We start from the raw sequence: 24,065 nt of genomic DNA, 5'->3' as shown, positions 1-24,065 counted from the left end.
TTTCCTCTCTGTATATGACGCGATGAACACATACATCACACGTATTATGCATGTTGACATGCTACTTTACTTACTATGCTAATTCTAGTGATATGCCAGAGTTCTTAGGTAAAGGTATTTTTTTAAATGTGAGATTCATAACAGGAAATAAAAAATATATTCCTCAGAGTTTATCTGGTGTAAAATTTTAATTTTGAAAGAATATATTTTGTAATGTCCTGAAATTTTAGTCTTATTCAGAGAAACAAATAATTACATTAAACCTCCATGAAGCTTGGTCTTCAAATCTCAGAGTAAAGGGTTAGTTGCATTTAATGTTTTTGATTATTACATTTTCATAATTTTGGTGGTATTCAACAGATCAATTCTCAATTAGCTAAATATAGAGTGAAAGGCAGAAATTTGATATTAATCACCACTATGAACATAAATAGCTATAAGGCATTAACTCCTTTCAAATGGAAATTCATGTTGACAAAAATGAAATGTCAACTTGTTTAATTTTTTACACCCTTAGTTGATTATGTCAATGGGAGAAACAGATTTTTAGTTAATTAATTTTTTGGTTGAACAAAGTTATTGATTTATTCTACTTTTATAGACATGGCACTGAGGGATGGGGTCTATGATAATTATTAACATATGATTTTTTTTAAATGTTATATCTTTTAATCCTCCAGCTACCTTATGATGTAAGTGATATTCACCTCATGCAGAAGAGGGAACATACGCAGTGATACTTTCTCAGTGGTCCATGAGCTATGGCATGATTGATTCCAAAGCCTTTGCTCTTTCAACCACTAGACCCTCCTCCCTTTGGATAGATGTCTGATCCTGACGCTCAAGTTCATTATTTAACATTCCATCATTAAAAGTCAACATTAACAACACTGCTTTAAAGAAAGATAAAATCACTAAGATCTCATGGATCAACCTAAGTAAAGGGTAACGTTATGTTTGTGTATATCCACAATGTTCAGCAAGTACTAAGGACTCAAAACTGGTTGATGATGTTGGTGATGATGTCAGTGGAGACAACGATGAGGTACAATTGCCCTGGAAGGGCAGGAAGGCCAAGGGGGGAAGGTTGACGAGGGCCAGGTTCTAGGTGACTAGGAGGACTAGGTTAGGTTAGAAAGCACTCTGCGATACTAATTTGGAGCTTGTAGTCAGTAGCAAATATGAGAGGCAGATCCCTGTAAGGGTCTAAATCAACACTGAGATTAAATAGTCTGGAGCTGAGTTTTGAAATGCAAAGGTAACAAGTAAAATGAGAAACCATTCACAGTTTGTGGAATTAGGAAACCCCTTCAGTTGATGAACGAAAAGGAGGAAATAGGCAAAGCCTAGAGAAATTCCCAAGGTAGGGTCAGATATTCCTTAGGACATATTTTTTGTGGTGCTGTGACCTGGGTAATGGGAAGCAGTTAAAAAGAGAGAGAGCTGCTGATGTCCTGGGCAGAGAACTAACTTTTTATGTTCACAGACATATTTAGAACCACTTTAAAATACTTCTTTTTGCTCTTAATTCCTTAATTAGTTTTTTAACCCAATGTGTTTCCATAAAACAAAACTTTAAAATGACAACAGATTGTTTCTCTAATGGTCATGAATAATACACCCACTTCTCTTTTTAAATGGAACCAAGAAATTTATTCCTAATTAAAACTAATTTCTATATAGCATTCCAATACAAAACTATAATAATTAATATACCAGGAAATTTTTATAAACATAGATTTAAAACATATAGTGTTATTCTTTCCTATACTTTTGATACATGTACTAGAACATATGAGATATTGATTGTTCTTTTGTAATTGATGTAAAGGCTAAACTAAACTAATTGTAAAATGGAGACTTAAATCCCTTGTTAACATGGATACTCCTTATGAACCACATAGTTATTAAAAGGAAGATATTATTTTAATACACATTATTTTTGGCTATGGAGCTTAAGAATTCCTATGGAGCTTTTTAGGAAAAAATTGTGTTTTTAGCTATTTAAAGGTCTTCAAAATTTAAGATTAAATTATACAAGAATATCAGTGTAATGAATACTATCTCAACCATTTGTTTTAGTACAAAGTTGTTTTCATTTTAACCAAAAAGATTTTGTCATTCAAGAGTTCCGAGTATTTGCAGACCCAGGCCCAAAGTGTATAATATCAAAATCTTCAGAAACGTCAGTGTTAGATATCATTAATTATTCAACATACACCTCCATTTTTTTTCAGGTGCTAACATTTTTTAGACAAAAATGCAGGAATACTATTGGGGATCTTCTCAGAGATAAGCTACCCGACTGACCTGCACTGAACTCATTGGTGAACTGCAATTTTTTTTTACAGAATCAGAGTAACTGAACCAGACTCTCCCATATTACTTCTCAGTTGTGTAGGGGAGAACATTGCTATCAGCAGACTCTGAGAGCTACTTCTCTCTCTGCTAATATCTGTGTGTTTTAGCCATTGATATGAAGTGTGGTTTTTACCAAAAGACACCTTATTTTTTTCTTCCAGGTCTTTACTATATTTTAAAGAAAGCACAGTTTATCCATTCCTCTGTTGATGGACATTAGGTTGCTTCCATGTCCTGGCTATTATAAATAGTGCTGCAATGAACATTGGGGTGCATGTATCTTTTTGAATTATGGTTTTCTCCAGATATATGCCCAGGAGTGGGATTGCTGGATCATATGGTAGCTCTATTTTCAGTTTTTTAAGGAACCTCCATACTGTTCTCCATAGTGGCTGTACCAGTTTGCATTCCCACCAACAGTGTAGGAGGGTTCTCTTTTCTCCACACCCTCTCCAGCATTTGTTGTTTGTAGATTTTTTGATGATGGCCATTCTGACCGGTGAGGTGATACCTCCTTGTAGTTTTGATTTGCATTTCTTTAATAATTAGTGATGTTGAGCATCTTTTCATGTGCTTTTTAACCTCAATTCTTTAAATTTCTCTCTGAGGGCAGGCTTGACCATATCCTCTAGTTTTGAAATATATTAGTATCTGTTAAATAGTACTCTATAATTTTAGTTTTAGTTCTGACTCAAGGATTAATTAACATGAGCACTTAATTGTCTTTTCTAAATCTTTAGGAGTTTTTGATGTTTATCTTCCTTAGTCTTGCTTTAACTTTTTACTCTCTTTCAAGCTTTAGTTAAAAATTTCAGTTTCTTGAATAGTGGTCAGAGAATATGAATTGAGAGTTCTAGTTATGGTAATCATTCATATTTTATTTTTGGCAGAAAATAATTTTTGTAAGTATTTTATATATATTTGAAATATATTATTTAATAATATAACTATTTAATAGTTATTGTTTTCATCCATTTAATGGATCAGCCTCTAAAAGGGATATGTGAAAGTCAAACTACACTTTTAAAAAAAATTTATGATGGTTTTTTTACTTACATATTTCAGTGTTTCTTTTGATTATGCTCCAAATTGTTATGCATGCAGCGTAGAATAGAAACACCTCAAATCACCATGGTAACATAGACAAGTCACATTTATCACAGTGGCATAATATACATTGACAGTTTGTGTAATTACAGAAAATCAGATCCATTATAAATAAATGATTTGGTATCCTTTTTAATTCAATATATAAATTATTGTCAGAAATGAGTAGATCTCTCTAGTTTCATATTTTATCCATTTCTTTAGATACTTTGACACCTACATTTGTTCCTATAGAATTATCTGTATTTGATTGGCTTACTGTAATTTTGCAAATATTAACAAAATATTAATTCCAAACCATATTGAAAGACTGTATGTTTAATGATATTTCAAACAATGAATTATTACAAAGGCGTGCATAACCGAAGATAAAAGAACAATCTGATATTGAGCAAGAAATGAAGTAATAACTCAACTGGTAAGAGGTGAATTTTAGCTTTATTTTACTCTTCAGAGAAATCTTCATAATAAAAAGTGAATTAAGCTTTCTGGCTTAAAAATATAATGTAATTCTAATCCCAGACATTATATTTTATAAACTGGGAATTCTTACAGAAGCTTGACTAGTTCTGTTTGTGACCTATTTTGTTTGGGTTCATAGACCCTCAGGGAGTATTTGTATTCTCCAAGGGCATAATAGCAGAGCTATTTTATAATTTTTAATATATCTCTCTTTTCTTTTTTTATTCTTTTTTTTCTCCCTTTTCTTCATTCTGCTTCCTTACTTCCTTTCTTCCTCCCTCTCTCCCTTCTCTCTTTGTCTCTCTTTTTCTCTTTTCTCCTCTTGGTTCCTTGGCTAGTGACACATGCTCATAATTGTTCTATGCAAGGTCCATTTTCATCTATTTAATTAGTTATTTAGTTATTTGGTTATTTCAAAGAATGTAATAAGCATCTGTGAAAATACTCCCCTGTCCCCCCAAACTAGGATTGTGGTAAAAAACTGTATCCAAACATGTTTTTCCATCACCAACCCATCCTCACATCACTCCCAAACAGTCAACATTCCTACCTTTTAAAATAGATTTGTCTTGCATATGTATTCCCAAAAAAGCACACAGATTTTTAAAATTTTAATCATTTATACCTTTGTAAAATGTATATTTGGTACTTTCTTTTTTCACTTAATGTTATATTGCTAAGATTCATCCAGATTTATGGCTGTCTCTGTAGTTCATTCATTTTGGCTGCAGTATAATATTCCATTGTATAAATATCCCATATACCACAACTGATTTATTCACTCTCTTGATGGTATCTGGGGTAATTCCAGGTGAGTTCTATAAAACTTTCAAGGAAGATATTACAATTTTATAAAAACTCTTGCAGAGAAAAGAAAAAAAAGGAATATTTTCCAATTTATTCTATGTGGCCAGTATAACCCTGGAACCAAAACAAAAAGGAAATTATAAGAAAGAAAATTACAGTTCCATCTCACTTATGAGTATGAATCTAAAGATTCTAAGCAAAATATTAACTGATTGAATCCAGCAGTGCAAAAAATATTGAAACCAAGTTGGATCCATCCAAAGCTTCCATGACATAACTGGAAAATGTATAAATGTAACTCATTATAGTAACAGATTAAAAGAAAAATATTTTGTCTCAAAAGATATATAAAATACATTGCTAACACTAAAAATATACTCATGATAAAAAAAAATCTAGTACATGTAGGATAAAAGGGACTTTCTTAAACTGATAAGAAACACCTATAAAATGCCTAGATCAAACATAATCCTAAATGAAGAATGTGGGAAATATTCTTTAAAGGTTAGAAGAAGTATAAGGATGCCCACTATCGCCACTTAATGTCAAAATTGCATTGAAGGTCCTAGATAGTGCAATAAATAAAGAAGAAAGAAAAAGATTGGAGGCATAAGAATTGTTAAGGAGAAAATGAAATTGTAATTATTTGCAGTTAACATGATGCTTTACATAGAAATTAAAGAAGTTTCAAGAATTTATAGAGTTAAATCCTTAAGTATAATAAAAAGAGTTTCACAAGGGTTTTTCAACCTTAAAACTACTGACATTTTGAACTAGATAATTCTTTATTGGAGATGGATGTCCTGTGCATTGTAGAATGTTTAGTAGCACCCTGGCCTCTTCCACAAGTCACCAGTAGTTGCACTCCCCCAGCTGCAAAATCCAAAAATGTCTCCATACATTGCTAAATACCCCTGGGTGACAGAATCACCTCTGGACTGGATAAAAGACTAATACAAAACAAAACAAAACAAATACAAACAAGCAAAAAAACAACCTTCAGCTGAATTCTCTATACTAGCAGCAGAGTAGTAGATAATATAATTTAGGCCACCATTTACAATGGCATCAGAGAATATTAATTACCTAGGAGTAAGTCTACAAAAAATGGTTAAGTGCTGTGGAAAGAAAATTATAAGACTACATTAGATCTTGCAAAAGAAGATCCAAACAACCGAGAAACAACTTATGCTCATGGATAGGAAGATATTATAAAGATATCAAATCTTCCCCAATTGATTTATAGATATTATATATTTTTCCAATCATAATCTAAATAGGATTGTTCAGGGAACTTAAAAAGATGGTTCTACATTGTATACAGAAGAGTCTAAAGCAAAGACAAGTCAAAATACTTATGAGAAAGAAGAATAGGGAGTGGGGACTTGCCATATCATTATCAGTCTTATTATGGAACTTTAGTAATTTATACAGTATGATGTTGGGTCAAAGAGAGGCAAATGAATTAATGGAATAGGAGGGAAAGGCCAGAAATAGACACATTCTCTATGTAACAGGTCTAAAAGAGAAGCATCTGTCCAGTCATTCAGAAAAGGGGAGTAGTGCTGAAAAAATGATAATCAATATAGGAAAAAGGTGAAGTTGTATACCGACCTCACACCATAAGTCAACTGTGGGTAAATTAAAAATGTGAATGTCGAAAGCAAAATTTTAAACTTCTTAGTAAGCATTCATTATAAAAATTAATAAATTTGACAATTTTAAATCCAGATGGTAAAAGCATCTTTTTTTCTTTTCCAGCAACACATTGGACTAGATAGTCAGAGACCTCCTCCTAGTACACAGCAAATTTGAAAAAGCAAGAATATATGTACGCGCACACACACACACACACACACACACTCACATACACAGACACTTTCATAAATGTACTCATAAATGTAGCACTGTTAGAAATACAATGATTAATTAAAACTTATAATGGAAGTCATATATACAAATAAATATCTATAAGGTATTAAATACCCCCACGAAAGAAACAATAAAAGGCTTAACTTGCTCTAGATAAAGAGAGGTTTTCTGTCAGGGAATGAAAATATACTGAGATCCGAGGATTGCAACACATTTCGGTTTGTTCCCAAATTCCTCTTAAAATGTATTACTTAATATTGCCTAATTATTACATATTCTTTTGCATTTCTGTCCTTTAAACAAACATTTGATATTTTTATCATCTCTTCGGTCACTTTTCTTATAAGAGATTTTATTTAAACCTCTTAATTCATCTGCTTCCCTGAAATGTGTATCACTAAATAATGGATTTTTTTCTTATTTTAAACATTCAGTCAGCTTATTTGAGTACCATCAGTACAATTATAGGTTGTTATTTCTACTTCTCAAATTGTGCTATTCATTCCTGATAATGACACTTTTCATTCTTAAAACACCTTTAAGGCAAGATCATAAAGACATTTCCACAAGAGAAAGTACAAATGTCAGTTCAGTTTCTTGATGGAAAAATCAAGAAGGAGGGTTGGCTGAGAGAATTAGAAATGCCATTCAACTGCATTCCTTGTCCTATTTGTTTCACACACTAAAACAATCAGATAAAGAAAACCATTTCAGATTCTTTTCCCTTATAGGTTATTACAAAATATTGAGTATAGTTCCCTGTGCTATACAGTAGGTCCTTGTTCGTTATCTATTTTATATTTAGTGGTGTGTATGTGTTAACTGATGAGAAGGAGCCGGGCCATGCACAGATCCAAGTGGGAAGAGCATTGGAGAAAGAGAGAAGGAGAGAGAGAACAAGAAACACCAAAGTACTGAAATAGAGCGAACATCATGTGTTTGAGGAACAAAAGGATCCCAGGGTGGATGAAGTATAGAAACAAGTGACTGGAGAATTAACAAGGCCTTAAGGGCCATGACAAACACTTTGTGTTTTATTTTAGTGAAATGGGAAGCCACTGCATGATTTTAGGGAGAGGAACCATCTGATTTGATGTGTGTTTCACAGTATCACTCTGGCCGCAGGACGGAGAGTGGATTGTTGTTCACCACTGTGAACACAGATATGGGCTAGGAGTTCAGGGAGAGATCACAGTAGCTTGGACCAGTGCAGAGAAGAGGAAATGGAGAGAATGGGGAAATTCTGGATATGTTTTGGAGACAGGACCTGTTAATGTCTTAGATGTGGGCTGTTTATTTGTTTTTACCACTGGGGCAGTTCGAATTTTATTTTATTTATTTTATCTTATCTCCAGTTCTGGCATCCACTGAGCCATGGGTCAGACTTGGATGAATCCACACCTTTTTAGGGGAGAAACTATTGAAGGCGGGGGTGGGGAGTTGGTCCAGTTGAAATTGAAGTGGAGGCCAGATCAGAAAGACTCAGCCATGGACTTCTTCCCCAGTGACTGGAGGGTTAGAGCAATAACTGCTGAAATCATTAGTCTTTTAGGCCTGCACTATTAAATAGGGATGGCTATTGAGCTTTTGAAATACAGCTAGTCCAAATAGCAATGATCTGTGAGTCTAAGGTATACACAGGAGTTTGAAGATGTGATATATTAAAAAGTGTAAAGTATCTCATTAATGTTTGTATATTGGTTACATTTTGATGTCATAATGCTTTGCATATATTGGGTTACACAAATGCTTTAATGAAAATAATTTTCTTATTTTACTTTTTAAAACTTCTTTGAAGAACAACTTTATATTTACAGAAAAATTGAGCAGATAGTACCGAAGGTTCCCATATTCCACACTTCCACACACACAGTTTCTCCAATTATTGTTTTGTATTAATGTAGTACATTCGTTACAATTAATGAACCAATATTGATATACATTGCTATTAGCTAAAGTCCATAGTTTACGTTCACTCTTTGTGTTTTACACTTATATGTGGGGTTTTAACTTAGGTTTTTGAATTGATTGAATGGATAGACAGTCCTCAGCTCCTTACTAAGAGGAAAAAGACTGTGAGGAACGTGTTTTGAGTGAGGACTGTTGTGTCTGGATATGTAAAGTGTAAGATGGTTATCAACCAAGTGGAGATACAGGTAATTGGTAAGTCTGCACTCAGGGCTAGGTGTATACATTTGAGACTCATCAGTGGAGGTATGAAGTTACATTTCGAATTAACATGGTCTGATGCGTTAATGGGAAATAAGAAAACAGACAGTGAGGACAGCTCGCTCAAAAAGTTTTATTTTACTGCTAAGGAGAGTGGATAAATGAGGCAGTAGGGTTAGTAATGGGATTTGTTGGCTTGCTTTGTCTTTTTTTTAAGATGAGAGCTGTGAGAACTCAGTTGTAAACTGAAGGGACCACTGCAGACAGTCTAAATCTGTTGATGTAAAAGAAACAAGATAACTGTGAGACAGAGTGCACGGAGAGTGAGAGTGAAGGGGGGTCCTAGCACTAGGGGAGGAACACGCCTTTGATTGGATGAGGGACGTGTGTTTCAGCAGGAGGGAAGCGATCATATGAGCATAGATGCAGGTAGGCTGTGGGTTTTGTTGGGGAGTGAGGAGGGAGTCTTTGTCCTATTGCTGCTTTTCCTCCGTGAGAAAGTCTGAGACAAGCTGAAGCGACGGGGAGGAAAATGTTGGATGTGTGTGACATGAAACAGTTAGTCATCCAGAAGTGGGGGAAGTGGATTCACTGGGAAAGTATGGTAGAATCAGAAAGCAATGTTGACTACAGATTGGAATCTGAGGTCATGAATTTAAGGTAAGACCAGAGAGCAGGGTCGGGACTAGATGAAGCAGTGGGGCACCTAACGAGCAGAATTTGGGGAGGCGCCCACTCTCAGAGTCACGCCCAAGGCATCTCACATACTTCAATCTAGTCCTGGCCTTGCCAGGCAGTAAAGTTTTATGACTTTTTCAAACAATATTCAGCTGCTTGAGTAGAAGAAAAGAAGATGTACAATTGAGTTCAATCATGAGTGTTTTGGCAGAGGAATAAAATCGGACAGAGCGGGGAGAAGTATAAAAGGACAGAAGGCATTTGGAAGGAACATCATAGAACCTATGCAAGACTAGGAGGGAAGAGAAACTATCATGGGGGTGAAATACAATGAGAAACTGGGGTAATAAATGAATCAGTATATTTAGGGGCTCATAGAATTGTTGCAGTGGGGGCAGAAGGTGGTATCCAGAGAACACAATTTGAGAGATGATGTAGTTACTGATTTTAGATTCTGATCATGTTAGTGGAGGGTGAAATGCATGTGAAAGTGTGAAAGTCAGCTAATGTAGAGGCCAGGATGCTGAGTCTTTCAGGTGTGTGATGAAGCCACTAGAAATGATAACAGGAATATAGGTGGAAGGGAATACAGTGAGCCAAATGCTGAAGTTTTCAATGAACAAAGGCTAAGTAACTGAGATATGTAAGAGTAATCTGACTGATTCCTAAATAAACTATCATATGATTCTAAGTCAAATATATAGCTCTGTTTACTGTTGTAATGAATACTTGATAAAAATAAATTGGATAAGAAAAGGGAGAGCATGAATAATTGAGATTCTGTTGAAAGTTGCTATTTCCTATGGCATTTGGTCAATGACTTCAATCTCATATATTCATTCTTCTTTTAAGGGTGCTAAAAATTACTAAATTAACTGATTTTGTTTTTACCTTTCTTATTTTTTCCTGCTTACCCAATAGCGCAGGTGGTTATGAGAAGGAAAAGGGATAGTTTTGTAGCAAGAAAGAGAAACAAAAGTAATAAACATGACAATACACTGAGTGGCTTACACTTATAAATATATTTATATATAATATTTGCACATAAAGGTGAATGAATTACTCTTGCATTGCCTTTTGCGTTGTGGAAACAAGAAAATGTAGATCAAGGGAGCATAAGTGTAGGCAGAGGAATGGATAATGATGATGATAGTTTTCACATATTGCACACCTGTTGTGTGCCAGTCACATACTACGTGCTTCACATGCATCGTCTCATGCAGCCCTTGTAATAGCCCAGGGAGGTTGGGGTTATAATGTTCTCTTGACAGTTGACAAAACAGGTTTTTGGAGAGTAACTTGCCCAGATTACACAGGTAACTGGCAGAGCCAGAAAGCAAACCCCAGTCCCTGGATCCCAAGCTCATAATCTTGCCCAGAACAATATTCAACAGAGCCAATATTTTCAAATAAAATCTTCATTGGATAGGTCATTTTTCCTACCAAAGCACGTTGGAGTGCTTGACATGCCTAGTAACGAAAATACAGTTTTTTCCATGCATTTCATATTGAACAGAAAATATCCAAGGTGATGTATAGACTCTGAGGGCAGTATCTGACTAGTAAAAATTACCTCCACCTCCATGTTGTTTGTTTCCATTTCTCCACTAACCCACATTGATTAAAGAGTATGTAAAAAATTAGTGCACTTCAAAATTTCTGAAATAACTAAAGTCTAGGATGGAAAGAAACACAAGAAAACTTGCTGGAGCATAATTTACTATATGTATATGAATTTAGCCTAACAAAATATATTTATATTTCTTACTTGTGTTGTTAGTAAACCATAATACATTGATGGATATATGGAGACGTTTGTCATTTCAAGTTTTTTTCTGGACAAAATGCCGCTTAATTCTGTTTTTCAGGGTGCCCAGTTTCAGTACAAAGGGTGATCTTTCAAATTTCTACTTGTTGAAATTAATAAACAACATAGCCTCTCATGGTTACTCAAGGGTGTTCTTTGTTACATAGACCACAGTACCAGGGCAATTATTTGAGATAAGCCAACATGCAATTGAATCAGTTCTTTGTTGAAAGGTTGAAGTAATTCAACTGCAAGCCTAGCCCAAGATCAGAAATCAGATTAGTAAAGCAAGTTGCAAGAGTGGTTTCTAACATCACACTGGTAACAGTGTAAAAGGGACTGATTTGGTCCCTTCATTTGTGAACATAAAAGACGAGAGCTGATATAAGTGAAGTTCATAATGCTATGAAGAAGCTGAATGTGGATTTGCTTGGAATCGTTAGTGGGTGCCTCTTTCATGCTCTACTGTAATTTATTGATTGCACGCTCAATATCAAGCAGTCTTCGGTGCCGTGCCCACAAAGATAAGAAATGCACTCTGCCTTTATTAAGGAGACCACGGTCTTGTGAGGAAGGCAGAGGGTCCACCCAGTATTGAGCACGTAATAGGCTCTCAATAAATATCTGTTGAATGAATGTTTTGATCAGGAATGGGGATGGATAGTACAAGTGTACAGAGAGTAGTGAGTGCCGTGATAGAGAAGGATAGGACACGAAGAGGCACTTGGGTCCCTGCTCCAGATTTAGAAGATAAGGATCCTTATAGGTGTACCTTTAAGACACATCTTGAAGGAATTATATAGAGAAGAAAGGTTAGGATAAAGGAGGAAGTGAACTTATAGAAAATAACATGCGAAACAGGATCGTGAGAAAGAGCATGGTGAATTTAAAGAACTGGATTTTAGGTATATTTGGCTTTGTGTTCATAGAGGAGAACAAGGATTAGAAAGGGTGACTCCAGAAAAGCCATACGTGCTCACTGAGAAGTTCTTATGTTCTCATATAGACCCTGGATCTCAAACACAGCACTGCCATAAAACAATAAAGGAAATAATAGTTAATATTTACATAATGCTTACTATTTACTGAATGTTTTCTGTATACTGATTCATTTAATCCTCATATCCCTGTGAGATGGGAATTACAATTAGCCCATTCTAAAAATGAGCCAAGTGAGGAACAGACAAATCAAGTAACTCACCTGAGATCACCTATCTAATAAGTGCCAGAGCTGGGGTTTGAGTGCGATGATCTGGCCCCCAAACCCACATTTCTAGTATATTATACTTTTATATAGTATGTATACTTTAGTATATTGCCTCTTGGTGCAATGCCAAATTTAGTGTAACTTGCTATTAATAATTATATTGAAGTATCCAAGTTGGACAATTATGTTTGGGATAATACAGCTCTCATTAGCTTGCTTTCCAGTATACCTTCTTGAGTTGGAGAAAAGAGATATAGAAACAGCTAGCACACTAAGAATTATATATAACTCAGAGTACGTTCATGAGAATGTGTTACACAGGTGACATTCTCCTAGCCTGGGTATCATTATGGTAAAAAAGATTGGGATGCTGTTGTAGGAGATAAGGAGCCATTCAGTGAGGGATATGACAACATTGGGGAATTTAGTGAGACAAAAGTAAATATTACTTTATTCATGGAGTACATGACAGAATTTTGAAATGGTATGTAAATGTCAGGACTTGTTGGTTGATGATGTTAATGTGAAATTCATAACTGATGTGTATTTTTCCATCCAGTAATCTCTTACCCATTGAATTCCCATAATCCTTTGTCTAGATATTACTTAAAGAATGTTTAATATCCTGTCTATTACTCTGCATGGGTAGGTACTGAGAATACATATGGGGTGAATCATCATCATCATCATCATCATATTTAATTACCACATGCATTGTTCTTTGCAACTATTTGTTTAATTTTCATAGCAACTCTATGAGTGTTATTATTACTCCCATTTTACAGATGAGGAATCTGAGGATTTAATACGTTCACTTGGAGTTAGAAAAGGTTTTGATCAGTTATAGCACATGGGTTTCCACTTGAGTATCTAAGGAGTAGTTAAGATAGTGGTTGATTGGAGAGCTCCTATTTTTTTCTCTAATTCCCTATTTCTTTCTTGATTTATATATAAAGTCATTTCCCATGTGAACTAATAATAATAATTTAAATGCATATAGATCTTTTGAGACTTAAAAATATGTTCATCTTTATTGTTTAAGTCCCTATGTGACACGTGAAGAAAAGAGAGTACGCAAGTTGTGAAAATAAATGCAGAAGCAAAGTGAGCATGAATGTGCAGCTCTTGACTCTCAAAACAGTGCTCTTTCCTCCATGCTGTGCCATCTCTTGTGTCCTTAGCAGTCTTTTGCAGATACCAGGCATCTCATCAGAGACTTCACACTGCATTCAAATTTTAGGAAGATTCCAAAGAGGAATGTTTTAGACTTTTGTGATTATTGGTTTTAGTTTAAAACTCCACAAGTAGAATAAGGAACTCATTATAAGATGGAAATATATAGAGTTGACATGTATAACTATTAGTAGTATATATATTTGGGGAGTGAAATATAGAAAAGAGATAGCAAGAAGGGGACAGTTTCTAGTATAGTATAGAAATTAAATCCGGTATACGGTGAGAAGAAATTCAGGGAAGGGAACGTGCAGAGAGAAGATTGGCACAAAGAAAAGGGATTGATGTCAGGCGAATTTGTCAAGATAGTAAATAGTAAGGCAAGAAGATGAAGGTGTGGGCTGTGGGCAGCCTCCAAAGGCTAGTAGAGAAAAGGAAATTCTATATAGAAAGGCTATAGATGGAATAAGAAAACATTGCGGGTAGTGATCCCTTTCTACTCTTAAAACCTGTGATTATGTAAAACGTAATGAGAGAGAAAGTAAAAGTGAGCAGAAGCTATTAAGAGAAAAAGATGAAAGCTTCTGGGAGAAATGGAAGGTTAGAAAAGATGACATTTCTTGCATCCTGCTGCCCCGCCACTATTGCACTATCACAGTGAATTGAGGGAACTTTTATGATCTGAGCGGAGTTGGGACTTCCCAGCGACCACTGCCTCACCCACTGAGAGGATCCTAAACGTAGCCCACATGGATAGACTCTTGGGCAGAGTTAGCAAAAGCAGAGGCTTAGAAGGGACATTGAATACGGCACTTGCTTCAGAGTGGAGTTCAAGTCAGAATAAAGTAAAACTCTAGGGAATCTGGCTGCAACGTTCTCCTGCCACATTTTGAATTGCTGTTCATAGTTCATACTGTACAATAGCTGTTATGCTTCAAGGCGTTTACACTCTTCTCTATTAACTGCCATTCTCCGTAGCCACTATTGGCTGTCCAGCCTATCAACTTTTATTTATTTAACTGTTAACGTTTGTCGCCTAACTTGGATTCTCATCATTTACTTTCTAATGTGCGTAATGAAGCACGTCTTCTTCCTGAAAGTATGTCTGGGCTTCTTTTCATGTCAGAGATATTATGCTACCAAGAATGACCTTGTATGGATTGCTAGCTTCATATCTCTTACTATGCACAATATTTTTTTATCTACCATTTTTTTCTTAGAGAGAAATAAGCCCAGTGGTCTATCTCACTGAAAAGTTAACATTGTTTTCTAAACATTTATAGGTAGTGCTGGGACACCGGTCACTTTTAATGAAAATGGAGACGCTCCTGGTCGTTATGATATCTTCCAGTATCAAATAACCAACAAAAGTACAGAATACAAAATCATTGGGCACTGGACCAATCAGCTTCATCTAAAAGCAAGTATCAATATAAACTTATACTTTATGTATATTGTTCTCAAGGAGAGACGCTTTACTTTAAGTGTATAACATTTGTTAGAATTGATCTTCTTGTAAATAAATTTTCAGAAAATGTATGATTTGATCCTTCTTCAACTTTAAAATGTTATGAGAAGTCTTAAATGTCTGTAGAGATATTTACTCTCTGCAGGGATTTAATGAAAGATCTCATTTTCTTTTAAGTGACTAAATATACATTTAGGGAAACTTTATACTTTTCTGAAAGGCTCAGTTGTTCAAACCTTTGTACAGTGTGTGTGTATGTGTGTGTGTTGGGGGGAGGGGTGACAAACTGTGCCATGAATGACAAAGTCGGTGCTTAATAAGTGTGCTTCACCTTTGCCACATCATAAGTTGAGATCTTGCAGCTACATCTGCTGGATGGAAGTCAATCATGATCTGTATTTACATTACCTCTTTGAATCACAACATCAGAGAAAGTTAATGTACCCAAAAGAGATGTTCAGTTTTTTAACAGCCCTTAGGGCTGCCGGCTGTCCCTGTCCCCCTGGAGAGCCATGAAGGCCCAAGGCTCACAGATTTTGCAGTTCCTACAAGTGGCCATGTGAGGAGAACTTGGAGAGCCCAGCTGGAAGCGAGGTCGCAGGGCAGTGAGGTCACAGGGCCTGGGGCTGGTGCCAAAGGCAGTTGGTCATCTGCCTGCCCAGTGTCATGCTGTCACCGCCACCCGGGGCTCTGTCTCTTCCTGCTGGGACCAGGTGGGGCTGGCACGTGGGATAGCGGCAGGAGGAGAAGCTCTATCAGATGTGTCTAGCTGGCAGGCAGCCCTCCAGAGGGGCTATCCTAGGGAAGGGGTCTTTGGGGACACTGGGGGGGAGCTGTCTGTTACCAGCACCCACTAATCATAAGGGGCTCCAGAGCAGGAAGCCCATCCTGAACTTGACGGATGGGGAGGCCCGGGAAGTCACAGGGCATAGGGCAGGCAGTGGCTGCGTGAGGAGGGCACAGGAGTGGTTGGAGAAGCATCTGCTTACCACGGGGTAAGGAATCATTTCAAAATTTAACAGCCTGTGGTGCCATATCCATGCACGCCGGTTCCTTCTGGTACAGACAAACAAGGAGTGTTCTCTGTGGTCGCAACTAAGGATCAGAGTTCCTTCATACAAGAACATTAATGTCCATAATACATTCTCTTATACATCTGTAACATTGGACTGTTTACAGGAACTGAGTGGCCGAGGAATCACTACAGCAGCAGTGTTTCCCCTGTAGGCAGTGAGGTGCTTTTAAAATGTGTCTAATAAACCAGAAACATACTCTTCTACTGTTATATTGTTCTAATGTGTGTTTCACTCTTTCCTCTAGTAAAAGTACCTCCTCTTCTTCTTCTTTTTTTTTTTTTTTATAAATTTATTTATTTATTTTTGGCTGTGTTGGGTCTTCGTTTCTGTGCGAGGGCTTTCTCTAGTTGCGGCAAGCGGGAGCCACTCTTCATCGCGGTGCGCGGGCCTCTCACTATCGCGGCCTCTCTTGTTGCGGAGCACAGGCTCCAGACGCGCAGCCTCAGTAGTTGTGGCTCACGGGCCCAGTTGCTCCGCGGCATGTGGGATCTTCCCAGACCAGGGCTCGAACCCGTGTCCCCTGCATTGGCAGGCAGATTCTCAACCACTGCACCACCAGGGAAGCCCAGTACCCCCTCTTCTTGATTCTCAAAGCTACCATAACACTGTGAGAGCTGAGTTCATTTCTTAAATGAATAATTAATTTCATTTCCTAGCTACAGCTTATCCTAGCTGGAAGGTAAACACTTATGACATACATGAGGGTGGGGAGAGAGATTATTCTTGCCTGTGTGTGTTTTACACGTGTGTATGTGCTTTCTTGTGTTTGAACCCATTCAAAAGACATCAATTTGGTGTTTTTAATACATTTTTCACCTCTGTATGTCCAAATGTAGCCCCTGAAGTGCTATGTTTATGTAGCACCAGTCACCATAGTTCTCAGAAAAGAAGCAGATAATGAGAAATAAGAAAACTAGGGTATTTATGATTTATTGTCTCTGTAATGACTTCCTGCTAATTATCACAGTTCCGCATTCAGTAATGCACAAAGACAGCTCAGATTTGCAACTGTGGCTGTACTTCGTAAGACCACATATCTACACCTTACTACGTGTAGCAGCCTGATGAAACCTTATCCCTTGTCCTGCAACCCAAACTTATGGAAACAAAGCTTTGGTAACTCTGTGGGTTATTGATGCCAATCTGAAAATCAATCGCTTCTTGGCAAAAGCCCTTTTGACAGTGGACCTCTGTGAAATAAAATCATTAAACACGACAAAGAAAATTTGATAAGGGTTAAAATAGGGAAGCTACTTTTTATCTGACTTTTATGAATGCCAAACTGCTTCCTATATTCTTATGATTAAGGATTTAAATAACAAAGTTCAATGGTTGAAAAATATGTGCATTAATGTATAATATGAAGGTACCTAAAATAATTATACACACAAGCACACGTACACACACACACACATCTCTCTCTATATATGATATATTTATAAAACTTTATGTTGAATCTCAAGCTGCTCTTTTATGTACATTTACGGTGCATGAAAAGTTTGTTTATTATTGTGTTATTGCTCATAAAATATATCAAAACGATTTGTAAGAATTATTTCTCATGCATGATTATGATCGTTTATAACTACATAGCCATGCTAGCTTTACTGAAACAGAGAGAATCAACTGTCAGAAGAGAGTGAATTAGTTTGTGAAGAGAGGTCATACGTCAAGGGTTGAATTCTGAATTTTATCAGGACAAACAAAATGTTTCTCCTTGGGAACAGGATTAGTCATCTGTTTGAAGGTGGAGTAGGGGTTCCTTGGAAAGTGACAGATTTACTGAAGTTCTGCTTAGATCTTAGGCAAGGCACCAAACAAATGCTTTGCCCCAGTTTTGTCGTCTATAAAGTAGAAACATTAATAGCACCTACCTTAGGTGGTTGTAATAAGAATTAAATGAAATAATACAGTAAAGCAGTTAGTCCAGGGCCTGGCACACATGACATCCATAAACATTACCTATTATTAATCCAGTGTCTCATGATTCTGTGTGGTCAGTGGGAGATCTGAGAATGAGTGTGGTGAGTAGAGAAGTGAAGGTTCTGTCAGAAGAGGCACTTGAGTTCGCTTTAGCAAGTTCAGAATATGTTCACTTAAAATGGGGACCATTTGTCCCTATAGCCCATTGCCTGCCTTTAATATTGGCCTTAATACTTTAGCAAATCTATCTGCACTTACAAAGTAAACTTTATTTAATATAAGTATGTAGTTTCTTTTCCTATGGTAGCCTGTGGCTAGATATTGTCACCTAGGCAGTTATTTTTGAATGGATTGGATAAATTCATTCTGTGCACATACTGCATGCTAAGTGTTGGGATTAGAGTGAAAATGTGAACTCTGCTCTCAGGGCGCTCACAGACTGGAAGGATAGACACTCAAACCAACAATTCTAGTGCAGTGGGGCAGGCCACAGATGAAGGTAGGTCCGTGGTTTTGCACCTGCAGCCCAGAGACAGGCCCCGAATCTGGCCTGACTGCTGGCGGGGGTTGTGATGATGGCAGGGGAGGGAACTCTTCCCCATGTACTCCATCTCTTCTTATTCTCTTAAACCAGATTTGCAATAGATTTCACACTCTCAATGGTAAGCATTTATCAGCCAGTTATTGGATTGAATTCAGCTTATTTTCAAAGAGCCAGTTTTTCTGACTGAATTCAACCATAGGATAAGTTTGTGCACAGAGGGTGCATGATTATGCATATATGAGTGCAATAAATTTGCCCTGAATATATCTTAGTGGAGTGAAAGAAATTGTAAAAGTAGGTTATTCTTTTTTTTTTCCCCCCTGGAAAATCATGAGGTGTTTTATTTCCTCAAAAGCATTGTCTTCATTGTTCTAAACATTTTTTTTCTTTTCTATGGCACTAACATATGTTCTTAACTTAGCAATTACAATGAGTTAGTATAACTGATGATTTTGATTTCAGTTTTTTATTCAGTGATCTCAGTCCACGCATGAAGGGCGTATTGTCTACCTGAAAGCGCATTTGAACAATTAGGCTTCTCCGTTTTGTGAGGCCGAATCTCTCAAGAGGCAGGTGGTCCTTATTAGTAATTACAAAACGTACTGTAACCTAGAGGTTCAGAGAAAACAGCGGAGCCTGAACTGCAAAAAGAACAGCCCTATGCTGCTTCGAGTCCGCAGGGAGAAGGTGTATGGAGGCTACCGGATGGGCCTAAAATAACTGAGGGCTCACTTTTCTGTACTTCCAACCAGAGCTACTCTTTCTAGATTACTGTAAGAATGAGACGTATTTTTTGCTTGTTTTGTTGTATTCTTTTTTTATTCAAATAAATAATTTGAAGATAAATAAAAATAGTAAAGGATAATGACTTCATAAGAATGTTTCATTGTTAGCAGCATGGAGTCAATTGGAAAGGGTGACTTGAAGGAGAAGGGCTTCATTTAATTTTGTGTGGGGCCACTCCATAGATGAAAGTAACTCTTGACCACGTACTGAATTCTGACCCTCAGTTTTCTCATCTGTTAAGTGGGATAATAAATAGGCTTATTATGAAGATTAAATGCATTGGTATTCCAATGCATAGTGGTCAAAAACAAGACCTCAAAGTCAGAAAGAAGATTTTTGTGTTCCAACCTTCCATTCCTGAGCCTTGGGCATGTTATTTTACCTCTTTTAGTAGTCTCAAATTCTTCATCTGCATGAAACAGTCATAACTACTTCATAGAGTTATTGAGATAATTAAAGGAAATTGCATATCAAAGATCCTAGAACACTGCCTGCTACATATTCAGTGTTAAACGAATATGGTAATAAAAATTTTGTTTTGTTTTGCCAGGAAAACCAGCCTATTGCAGAGGACCTATAATGGGTATTGCAATCTGAAATTCCATATATGAAAAGTCTTTTCTGCCTTTATCTGGATGTTCTGAGTAGGGAGTAACTGTAAAAAGAGTTAAACTATGATAACTTGTCTGTGCCTATATAATAAACCCCAAATGTTTATTTTGGTATGAAAAAAAAAGTGGGCTTCATGAGTCAGTGCTTTGGGGACAACCAGAACCTCAAGCAAGCTTTCTGATTTAGCGCATTAAATCCGTCTTTTCTATGTACCTCTACTGTAGTATTTATAACATGATATTTTAATTGAATATATGTCTTTGCCTGCCAATGGTCAGGCAAATACATGCTATACCAGGGGTTCCTCAACCTGCTTGAAATACAGAAAGAGAAAGTTTCTGAGTCCCCTCATTTGCCTCATGGTTATATTGCTTTGGATAAACATCAAAAGTTTTTAACCAAAATCACTAGATTCCCTAATGTCATAGAGGAACAGCTTTTCTATGATGAAGGGTATTGACATAGCCTTGAAGTAGAGGACAGAGTGAATGGAGTGCAAACAATGTTCGAGGGGACGCTTGACCCTTTATTTGCCTTGACTCTTAGGAGCCATGCATTTCCTCTTTGCCTGTTTCCCCATTGCAAAGTTGCCTGCATTTGAAAATGCTCTTTCATATGATTGTCAGTGCATATAAAAGATCATTCACCCTATGAGACAAGCATTATATAAAGCTTTTCCCATCCTACAAAGTATGAATGTGAAGTCAATTCTCCGAGACCCTTTACTACATTCCAATAGGACTTTAAATGCCACTGTATTTCCTGCCTTTATATTCTATTCAGACAAGGCCTTTTTTTGCTTCCTTTCCTTGTAACAAGATGATTAGTTGTCAAAACTATATTTTTGTTCACTAGATGCAAATTTATTCTTTTCAAAATAGGTCATTTTGGGGTAATTAATTTTTGTTTATGAGAAAATAAGCATTTGGTAAATTCATGTTTTTGACACATCAAGCAAAGTCAAGGTAATTAAAGTTTAACTACATTCTTGCTAGTACAGAGTAGGGGCTCAGTAAGGACTTGTTGAATATGTCATGAACAATATGCTGATATTTTCTAAATACTGACTTAATATGCAGCACTGATCCAAGATTATTGATTAGGAAGTTGACTTGTGCACAGATTATTTATTCAGTGACTGCTCCCTCCCAGGCAGGATGCTAAGCCATTGAGAAGTACAAGGTTCAATAAAATAAACTCCCAGATAGCAAATGATTTACAATCCATTAAAGGTAACTGTACATTTGAATAATTATAATAAATGCATACTTAGAAGGTACAGATTAAAGAACAAGCTATGAATTAAAATATGTAATGATTATCTCCAACTAGAGGGACTGGATAAAGTTTGTTGAATTCAAACTGGATCTTCAATTACTATGGTGGCTAGAGATGGTTGGAAGAGTGTGTAGGCCATGGTAAAAGCATCCATATATCCATCCATCCTTCCATCCATCCATGCATTTATCTATCTATTCATTCCAGAATAAAGTGCCTCCAATGTGCCATTGCTCTACACGGTGCTGGAATGATTTAGAGGTGTTACAGATTCAATCCCCAGGATCATCCCTGAGTTAGGAGTGCACATCTATTGGATGTGCAGGCATATCCCGCCTACAGAGTGCAAGTTGTAAGTTCACTGATGGAGATGAGGAATGTTGACTAGGTTTTCATAGGGAGATGGAAAGGGTCACAGTTTATTTAGGGAATTGAGTGTGATCCTGAGCTGCCAGCACAGAGGACTATCTGAGCAGAGCACATCATGCAGAATGAAGAAAGATGGCTTAAAGCTAAATTTTATAGGGTTTCAAAAACTATTAGAACACAAGTTGATATTCTTTAAGCTACAGTGAGCTTTTCGATAGAGACATTCTCAGCTTTACACTTCAGGGGAACATTTTGGGCAGCAAAGTGTAGATTGGCTGGAGAAGAGGTCGTTCCATTATTTAGCAGAAGCCATAATTAAGAATTAATTTCTTTCTTATTTTACCTAATTGTTTGGCAGGTTCTTTCTGCCCTATCAGTCCATCTACTTGGTTTGTGTTTTGTTCTACAAAATATTTAAAAGGACTTACTAAGATACACTTATCATAGTAGGAAAAACAAACAAACAGTAAATTAGGAAGAAAGGATCAAGGGAGTTGAGAAATTTTAGTTAGTAGTCGAGTTTGATTTTCTTGTCAATAATTATGGCCAATAGATTTATCTAGCTGTTCAGTAGAGTCAGAAATAATTATGCTGCTATTTTAAGAACATACAAAATTATGCCATATAAAATGATTTAATCTGATTAAGAATTCAGAAGCTGGATTCAATTATCTGGATCTAGTTGGAGTCAGATTCCCGGGGTAATCTAATGGTATCCAAGGAATCTAGTAGTTCATCAGGGAAAATACCAGTGGGGCACTAAAAAAGCTATTATTATTCATGACAAATAGGAAAAGTCATAAGTGCTTAGTTATTTTGGTAAATAATCAAAGTGACACAGACAGGGAAAAGAAAGCTAAAAAAATAATAGAGGTCAAATTGGAAAAAGCAAATCAAAAATACAATGCAACTAAAGAAGGACGTAACATAAAATAGAAAGTGCCTCTTTATACCAACACCAAAGAAGGGCAAAGGAAGATGGTGACTCTAGACTTTTATGGGGATAATAAAGTAATAAAAATGATAATAAATGGTATTTTAATCCTTATTTTAACCTTGGGAGGAGAAAAATAAGTGCAATTTTGACATGATGAGTAGAATCAGTAAGGTTACAAACATAAAGTGATAATGTAGAATAGAGGAATAACTGGTAAAAAATCATTTTCTTATGGTAGATTTACTAAACTAAAATATATGTGAACCCTGTATCCGAGGGTACTTTTGAAAAGCTCAGTGGACACATCAGTGTTATGTAAAATCTACAATGTACAAGAGAATTACAAGTAAGAACTGAAAAGTATTATATATGAATAAAATATGTAGCTTCCAGCTGTAGATGGAGGTCAGTAGTTGATAAGAGCATGAAACTAAAAAGAAAAAAGTTAATATGTCTGTTGACTGAATCAAAAGTTTAACATGACATGTTTCCTCAAAGCTTCCACTGTCTAAAGAAGGAAAATAGAGCCAGAAGCTGAAATCCTCCCAAGTCCCTATTCCATTTTGTTGAGGTCATGGATCCTTATCTCTAAATGAAGTTGCAGAAACGTGCAATTGTGCATAAACTCAGGGGTAGAGAAGTAAAATAGTGTTCTTTCTTAAATCCATAAATAAATGACAGAGGGATATAACAAGGACACAGAAAGGTACTAAATTTGACTAGTATTTGATTGCTTTTATCAGTTATAAAATCATTTGTGGGCTTCCCTGGTGGCGCAGTGGTTGGGAATCTGCCTGCCAATGCAGGGGACACGGGTTCGAGCCCTGGTCTGGGAAGATCCCACATGCCGCGGAGCAACTAGGCCCGTGAGCCACAACTACTGAGCCTGCGCGTCTGGAGCCTGTGCTCCGCAACAAGAGAGGCCGCGACAGTGAGAGGCCCGCGCACCGCGATGAAGAGTGGCCCCCAGTTGCCGCAACTAGAGAAAGCCCTCGCAAAAAAAAAAAAAATTTGTAATAAAACATTATTTTGAGATAATTGCAGATTCACATGTAGTTGTAAGAAATGATAAAGATTCCATGTCTCCTTTACTCAGTTTTCCCCACAATGATAACGTCGTGAAAAACTATGGTGTAACAGCACAAGCAGGATCTTGATATTTATACAGTCCACCAATCTTTTTCATATCTCCTGTTTCACTTATACGTGTGTATGGGTGTTTCTATGCATTTTTGACCTGTGTAGGCCCATGTATCTACCACTGTAGTCAAGATATAAGACATTGCTGTCACCACAAGGATCCCAAATTGTCATTTAATAGCCACACCCACATCCTACCCATATGCCTCCCTTCAGTGCCTGGCAATAACTAATATATCCTCTATTTCTATAAAATTGTCATTTCAAGAATGCTGTGTGGATGAAATCA

General features: G+C 36.6%; 1 protein-coding gene across 2 annotated transcripts in view; it reads left to right on the top strand.

The window, feature by feature from the left end:
• The window catches only part of GRM8 (glutamate metabotropic receptor 8), a 761,438-nt gene that overhangs the window by 603,887 nt on the left and 133,486 nt on the right, over positions 1–24,065 (top strand). For both annotated transcript variants that reach the window (XM_061198012.1, XM_061198014.1), the window contains exon 7: positions 14,927–15,063. In XM_061198012.1, coding sequence (XP_061053995.1) covers positions 14,927–15,063 — 137 coding nt within the window. The remainder of the gene's footprint in view (positions 1–14,926; positions 15,064–24,065) is intronic.

Source organism: Eubalaena glacialis, chromosome 8 (genome assembly GCF_028564815.1).
Source record: "Eubalaena glacialis isolate mEubGla1 chromosome 8, mEubGla1.1.hap2.+ XY, whole genome shotgun sequence".
Taxonomy (NCBI): Eukaryota; Metazoa; Chordata; class Mammalia; order Artiodactyla; family Balaenidae; genus Eubalaena; species Eubalaena glacialis.
This window is presented reverse-complemented; position numbering and strand designations above follow the sequence as displayed.